The sequence below is a fragment of the Mustela nigripes genome, chromosome 3 (assembly GCF_022355385.1).
Source record: "Mustela nigripes isolate SB6536 chromosome 3, MUSNIG.SB6536, whole genome shotgun sequence".
NCBI classification, from domain to species: Eukaryota; Metazoa; Chordata; class Mammalia; order Carnivora; family Mustelidae; genus Mustela; species Mustela nigripes.
This window is the reverse complement of record NC_081559.1, coordinates 197,248,475-197,256,232: the sequence shown is the minus strand read 5'-3', so window position 1 is coordinate 197,256,232 and position 7,758 is coordinate 197,248,475. Positions and strand designations below refer to the sequence as shown.

The window sequence follows — 7,758 nt, the reverse complement described above, 5'->3', positions numbered from 1 at the left end:
CGCACGCCGGCCCCGCCCTGTTCCCCGTCCCGTCCGCCCCGCCCCCTCCTGCGCCTCTGCCGCCGTGCGCCTGCGCCTGCTAGCCCCGCCCCACGAGTCGGGCCGGGCCGGGCGGGGCGGGCCGCGCCCCTTGACCCCACAGGCCGCGCCCCCATCCCCACGCGGCCCGCGCTGCCGGAAGTGGCGGCGCGGCGGGGACAGGCTGGGCAGCATGGCGGGCGCGCGGGACGCGGGGCGCGCGGCGGCGACGGGGGCGCGGCCTGGGAAGCGGCGGCGGGGACCGGGGCCGGGGCCGGAGCCGGAGCCGGAGCCGCAGGAGGTGACAGCGGGCGCGGGTCCGGGCGCGGGTCCGGGCGGCGGGGCCCGGGGCCGCACGTGCTGGCTGGGCCGCCCCCCGCGAGGCCGCCCCGCGCGCGGCGGGCCCGGGAGCAGGAGCAGGGCGGGGTCGCCGGCCCTGCGCGGCCTCGGCCCGGAGCACCCCTTGCGCGGGGCGCGGCCGCAGGGGGAGGCGGAGGCGGGGGGCACGCGGCGGGCCGAGAGGCGGCCTCCCGAAGCCGCGGCCCCGCGTCCCGACCGCTGCGGCGCGGGGCGTGCTGTGGGACGGAAGAACCGGGGCTCACGGCCGCCGGCGCGTCCTCCCGCGGGCGCAGGGCCGCGCCGGCCGCGGGTGTCGGGCTCCTGGGCCGCGGGTGTCGGGCTCCTGGGCCGCGGACGGTCCGGCCGGGCAGCGGCTCTGCCGCGAGAGAGCTGAGGCCGGTCCAGACCCGGGACGCGCAGAGGTGCGGGCTCCGGGCTCAGCGGCTTCCCAGAGGTCTGCAGCTTCTTGTTCGTCTTAAAAGGCAGTGACAGGTTCTCCCCCCGCGCGTCGAGTCCTGTAGGGTTGGGGGAGATGGTATCAGGTAAGCGGGGGAGGGAAGGGCGGGTCACGCTTGCTCTGAAGCCAGGCTTGGACCATTTCTGTCGCTGTTCGACCCCCTTGACAGTTTGCTGATCCGCTGCCGGCTCCATCCGGTCGGCTGCGGGCTCAGCCTCTGGCCCCGCGCCATCGCAGCTCTGGGCGTTGCCAGCGTGGGGTGCGAAGGATGGGGAGCCTGGGTCGGAAATGTGGGAACTGGGCTCCCCGAGATGGGAAAACTCCTTTCCCTGCGAGATGCGGGAAACTAGATGTCCCTTCCAGGGGCAGGTGGCCGTGCTGTCCGTGGAGGTGGACAGTGAGGAAGGTTCCACCTGGGTTAGGTGGATGGTTTTGGTGGAGGTAGACACTTGTGGCCTGAGGGCTATGGCCTTGGAGGCTGGCCATGAGAGCCATGGGTCAGCAGGGTGCCTGGCGGGGGGGGGGTGACTGTCGCTGACGGGGGGGGGGGGTGGGTGGCCTGGGGGCGTCTGGCTGTCATCGACAGTCAACACTGTGTTCCCCGCAGTCCTCTCTCGCCTGTGCTGCTGCTCCCAGCCTCCGGGATGACGGCGACTCTGGCCTGTCTGGAAGCGAGGAGAGTGTGTTCTCAGGCCTGGAAGACTCCGGCAGCGAGAGTAGTGAGGACGGTCCAGCAGAGGGAGAGGATGAGGTCAGCAGTGATGAGGGCCGCGGCGGGACGGAGAAGACCACCCGACAGCAGGTGCAGGTGGGTGAGTGAGGAGCCTGTGGTAGGCTGTCCTCTCTAGGTGAAGGTGGCCAGGAAAGAAAGTGACCACCAGGCTTTAGGCTCTCTGGGGGCCTGTCACCACACTGCTTTCTCCCAAGTGTCCTTGGGACCCCAAGGCCCACATCCCTCCTCTGATGCACCTCTGGGCACATTTGGGGCCAAGTGGAACACTTGGTTAGAGCTGCAGTGCTCTGAGCTCCTGGGGGTTGTTCTCTTGTTTTGTTTTTTAAAGGGCTTTATTTGTTTGATAGAGAGCTAATAGATCACAAGTAGGCAGAGCAGCAGGCTTCCTGCTGAGCAGAGAGCCCGATGTGGGGCTCGATCCCAGGACTCTGGGATCATCACCTGAGCCAAAAGCAGAGGCTTTAACCCACTGAGCCACCCAGGCGTCTTTCTTAGGGCTTGTTTTTCAATTACAGTTATGTGCTCTGTTCTCAAGAACTCCAAATACCCACATGCCGGACCTCCTCCGCAGGTGATTCTAATGTCACCTCTCCATGGAGCTCAGCCCGCTTTCAGCCGTAGGCTGGGTTTCCTGGGGGCGAAGCCTGAGGTAGGGCCTTCATGTGCACAGGACTACCTGGAGGCAGAGCTCACCGGACACAGGAGTGAGCCTCCTGACACCTGAGCCTCGTCCCAGGGAGCCTTGCTGGCTGAGGCTTTGGCCTTATGTCTGTCCCTGTGACGAGGGGATGAGTGCAGTTCCCTCTTGTCTCAAATGAGAAAAACGAGAAAAGTTTAATTTAACTAAAATACATTGTTCGCTCTTTGGAAGTTTTAGAAACTAGTTTATAACTATTTGTATTTTCAATGGGTCTGGTGTTCTGAAGTTTAGGACCTTGAATCATGCAGAAATCTCCCATAATAGAAATCAAAAAGCCATGCTTGTTTGATCTTTTACCTAGGAAGAAAGGATTTTTTTTTTTTTTTAAGATTTTATTTATTTATTTCACAGAGAGAGAGATTACAAGTAGAGAGGCAGGCAGAGAGAGAGAGGGGGAAGCAGGCTCCCCGCCGAGCAGAGAGCCCGATGTGGGGCTTGATCCCAGGACCCTGGAATCATGACCGGAGCCGAAGGCAGAGGCTTTAACCCACTGAGCCACCCAGGCGCCCTTTTTTTTTTTTTTTTTTTTGAGATTAGTTATTTGAAAGAGAAAGAGAGACCAAGCAGGGGGAGGAGCAGAGGGAAAAGCAGGCTCCCTGCAGAGCAGGGAGCCCCACATGCGACTCGATCCCAGTGCCCTGGAATCATGACCCGAGCCGAAGACAGACGCTTGACCTACCGAACCCCCAGATTTAACCCTTCTGCACACTTAGGATCTAGTCCTACTGCCAGTGCGCACAGAGAGATGACGTGTGAGCTGTGCTGACTGTGGTTTGGGGGATGATGGGTAGCTGTTTCTCCTCCTTTTTTTAACTTTTTAGAATTATAAAATATACCTTCCTTGAGAGAAATTCACTCTTTCATCAGTGCTACTCAGTGGAGAGTGGAAGTTCTTCCTCACAGCCCCTGCTCCCGTGGGTGGCCTCCGCTAGTAGCCCTGTTGGTGTGTCGTTCCTCCTTGCGCGGTTAGGGTCCACACGCGTAAGTTTTTTTTTTTTTTTTATTTAAAGATTTTATTTATTTATTTATTTGACAGAGAGAAATCACAGTAGACAGAGAGGAAGGCAGAGAGAGGGGAAGGGAAGCAGGCCCCCCGCTGAGCAGAGAGCCCGATGCGGGACTCGATCCCAGGACCCTGAGATCACGACCCGAGCCGAAGGCAGCAGCCCAACCCACTGAGCCACCCAGGCGCCCATACACACGCGTAAGTTTTAAAGAGAGGGAGAGAGAGAGAGCGCGTGCGCGCCCAAGCAGGGGGAGCTAGAGGCAGAGGGAGAAGCAGGCTCCCAGCCAAGCAGAGAGCCCAATGCGGGGCTTGATCCCAGGACCCTGAGATCATGACCCGAGCGGAAGGCAGACGCTTAACCGACTGAGCCACCCAGGCGCATCCCCACACTTAAGTATTTTTTTGTTTATGTTTCAAAGTAGGCTCCATGGGCGCCCGGGTGGCTCAGCCCCCTGAATGCCTGCCTGCTTTTGGCTCAGGTCATGACCCCAGGGTCCTGGGATTGAATCCCTTGTAGGGCTGCTTGCTCAGCGGGGAGCCTGCTTCTCCCTCGGCCTCTGTCGCTCCCTCTGCTTGTGCCCCCCAGTGCTCTCTCTCTCTTTGACAAATAAATAAATAAAATCTCGACAGATAAGTAAATAAAGCAGGCTCCACGCCTAGCATGGCCCCTAACGCAGGGCTTAAACTCAACGACTGCAAGACTTGAGCCAAGGTCGGGAGTCAGACACTTAACAATTGAGGTGCCCCAGGGGGCCCCTAACTTTTTTATTTTAAAAAGGGTTTTTTTAATCTTATTTTATAAATAGTTATAAAAATAATTTTTAAATTTATTTTTTATAGAGAGTGTGGGCATGTGCACGCAGATGAGTGGGAGACAGTCTCCCTGACCCAGATCCCAGGACCCTGAGACCATGACCTGAGCTGAATTCAAGAGTCGGATGCTGACCCAACCGAGCCACCGAGGTGCCCTAAAAGTAATTTTTTAAAAATTAAATCACTTTTGGGGCACCTGGCTGACTTGGTAGGTAGAGCATGTAACTCTTGATCTCTGGGTCATGAGTTCAAGCTCTGTGTTGGACGTGAAGCGTACTTAAAAAAAGTTTAAATAATTTTTTATTTTATTTTACTTTTCTATTTTTTTTTTTTTTAAGATTTTATTTATCAGAGAGTGGGGGGGGAGAGAGCAAGCACAGGCAGACAGAATGGCAGCAGAGGCAGAGGGAGAAGCAGGCTCCCTGCCGAGCAAGGAGCCCGATGTGGGACTCGATCCCAGGACGCTGGGATCATGACCTGAGCCGAAGGCAGCCGCTTAACCAACTGAGCCACCCAGGCGTCCCTACTTTTCTATTTTTTAAAGATTTTATTTATTTGTCACAGAGAAAGCATGCGAACGAGTATAAGCAGGGGGTAGGGGAGGGAGACGCAGGCTGCCCGCTCCACTGAGCAGGGAGCTCGACAGGGGGCTCCATCCCAGGACCCTGGGGTTTTGACCTGAGCCGAAGGCAGATGTTTAATACACTGAGCCAGCCAGGTGCCCCTTAAATAACTTTTTAAATAAAAATTTTGGCTCAGGTTGGGATCTCAGGGTCAGGGGGTGAGCCCTGCTTGGAGCTCTGTGCTGGGCTTGGAGCCTGGTTAAGATTCTCTCCCCTTTGCCCCTCTCCCCCTTAAAAGATTTCGGCTTAAGTTCTCTGAACTAGGTGATGTGTGCAAGTGTTTCAAGAGACTGCGGCCTGGGGTTCAGTGCGAGGGACACTTGTGGATGTGGCCGCGTTCGGTCCCCCCCACCTCCCTCAGCTGTGGGCCCGCAGAGCTGCGTGTTCTCCGCGGGGCCGCCTTCTGGGTGGGCTTGCTGGTCCATTTGGTGGAGACTAAAGCCCTCCCTTCTCCAAAAGGAGGGCACGGACTTCTGTTTGGGGAGGTTGGCTCTGGCCTCCCGGAGAGCGCAGTTCTCAGAGAGGGCCAGGCTGCCTCTGGGTCTGTTGGTGGTCCAGGACTGCAGCCCCCGCACTGTGTGCAGTGCTGGGACCTGGTCGCTTCCTGGGCCCCTCCCGCTTCACGCCCTGGCTCTGAGGACCATCCCTGTCTCCTGTGGGTCATCCTGGTTGGGAACCCCACGAATCAGGAGGGGTTCTGAGTTCTGCAGAGCCCCGGGGCTGCCCTGCGTGGCCGTTCATGTCTCTGGCCTCCTTGTGCTTTCATTGAGGGCTGCGGGTAGCCCCGTTGAGGTGTTTTCTGTTCTAGTGCACGGTCGTCCTTTTACTAGGGTTGAGGTTCTCTAGGCCAAGAGAGAGGACTCAGGTGGGAGCTGGGGGTTCCTAGTCCTCAGTGGAACAAGCTCCCCAGCTCTCCTTTCTGCCAGCTGCTCCCCAAAACCACCCACGCACCTCCATTGGGTCGAGCTGGCTCCCCGCCGCGTGGCCTGAGCCCTGTTACTAGCGTGCAGCCTCATAGCCGGAAGCCGACCCCTCCACTGAGCAGCTTCTAGAACTAGTGTCTCCCTGCCGCCTGCGGTCCTGTGGGCCCCTGCCAGCGGTGACTCCCACTTGGGCCCGGGTCCCCGCCTGCTGTCCCCGCTCTGGAACTGAAAGCCCCTGGAATTCTCTGGCTCCTGGCCACAGCCGCCTGTGTGGTCTGGCAGACGGCGGTCTCGGGTGAGCTACTTCTGCAAGGGGGGACCCGCTCGGGCTTCTGCTGCTCTTCCTTCCGCCCACGGTGAGCATGCTGTGGGGCTCGCCCCTAACTTCTCTTCCACTGGGTGCTCCTGTCACTGTTTCCCCTGCACTCTCTCCCCCTTAACCTGTGTCAAGGCTTCCGCTGCTTCCAAGGGTGGGCAGGCCACCACCCAGCTCCCTGACTTCTCACTCTCCTGCACATGCCTGAAGGGCACCCTGCCTCCTGGTGGGGCTGTGGCTGACATCAGGGATGCAGGGCCTGAGGCCGAGAGCTGCCGGGAGAGATGCGGACTGGAGTGGGATGCCCCAGGCCCAGGCCCTCCAGTCCACTGAGTGACCTCCACAACAGGGAGCTGGAGGGTTTGCCTTCCTGTTCTGGGAGGGACAGGGCTGATAGGTCGTTGTCAGGGGACCCTGCCCCACCAGCCCTGGGTTCTAGGTGTGTCTGCCACAGGCCATCCCAGACCGGCAGGAACATCCTGCTGAAGCCGCCCAGGGATGAAAATGGAAGGCCAGGTGATCACTGGCCCGTTCTGGGGCACTGTCCTGATCTCCACCTTCCTTTCCCATGGGAGAGAGATGGGGTTACGTGGCCCAGGTACCCAGGGTTGCCCTGGGGAGACATGGCTGCCTGGGTGCCAGGCTGCCCTGGGTGTCACTGTCTGTGAGCTCCTTCTCCACTTCTTCTTGGGTCTTTGGAAGGGATCTAGACATGTCCAGCACTTTTTTCCCCCCAAAGATTTTATTTATTTATTTATTTGACAGAGATCACCAGTAGACAGAGAGGCAGGCAGAGAGAGGGAGAAGCAGGCTCCCTGTTGAGCAGAGAGCCCGATGCAGGGCTCGATCCCAGGACACCGAGATCATGACCTGAGCCGAAGGCAGAGGCTTTAAGCCACTCAGCACCCCCACGCACCCCCGGCACTTTCTTTTTCAGTGTTGTGTGGGGTCACGGGACGAGCATCACGGATCCAGCAGAGTGGTTGCTCGGAGCTCCTGAGGGCTGTCCCGCCTGCTCTGTCCTGCCTCCTGCTCCGGTGTAAGCGTGAGGGCTGCCTGGGTCTCCCGGGTTCTCTGCACAGCCAGGCCCCCATCCGTGTCACGCCCGTCTGCTTCCTGACTCCTGCCCTCTGCGCGTCCCTCTGCCTCTGAGGGCTGTCCTTGCCAGTTGGTGTCTGTGGTGTGCACGGCCCGCGGCCTGACCACCCCTGGGGCTGGGAGTCCCCTTGTGGTGCTCGTTCTCGCGCGGGCAGGCAGTTCTGGGAGTGCGGTCCCAGGAGCATCTCCGGGTCAAAGCCAGGGCGTTTTGAGTGGAAGGAAAGTGCCGCTTCGTGCTGGGATACTTGCACCTCCCAGGCCTGCCAGGACGGTGTGTGGTTAAAAGTCTTTATTTTTCCTACCCTGACACATGGGAAATGTGCTCTCTTGTTGCTTTATGATTTTTTCTTACATTAGGAAAGGGGCCTCTGTTCCCCGTGTTTCTGCGAGGCCTGTTTGAGCAGCATTGAGAACACCCAGAGCACGAAGTTTCCGTCGCTGTCGCGTCTCGGAGGTCAGGCTCTGCAGGTCAGAGAAGGCCCCGCAGCCCCGTGGGGTGTGCGCCCCTCCCAGACTCGGGTGTCTCTGCCCAGCGCCCCCCCGGAGCCCTGCCCTCCTCTCCCCTCCCTGGGGGCTCTAGCTCAAGGCTGGGGCGGACCTAAGGAGGGAGGTGCCCCCAAGGCCTCCCCCCGGGGGCCTGCGGGTCTGTGGGGAAGGAATAGCCGTCTCCTTCAGTTCTTTTTAACTGTTTTTCTTTTTTTTTTTTTTTTTTTTTTTTTTTTTTTTTTTTTT

The 7,758-nt window shown here is 59.2% G+C and overlaps 1 protein-coding gene across 5 annotated transcripts in view; it reads left to right on the top strand.

Annotated features, from left to right (window-relative positions):
• The first annotated feature begins 196 nt into the window (after positions 1-196).
• Positions 197-7,758, top strand: part of BOP1 (BOP1 ribosomal biogenesis factor) — a 27,248-nt gene continuing 19,686 nt past the window's right edge. For 2 of the 5 annotated variants that reach the window (XM_059395360.1, XM_059395363.1), the window contains exons 1-4: positions 197-319; positions 1,422-1,622; positions 3,284-3,451; positions 7,384-7,494. In XM_059395360.1, the coding sequence (XP_059251343.1) occupies positions 212-319; positions 1,422-1,622; positions 3,284-3,451; positions 7,384-7,494 (588 nt within the window). In that variant the 5' untranslated portion in view covers positions 197-211. The remainder of the gene's footprint in view (positions 320-1,421; positions 1,623-3,283; positions 3,452-7,383; positions 7,495-7,758) is intronic. The other 3 variants (XM_059395362.1, XM_059395361.1, XM_059395364.1) reach the window with 3 other exon arrangements.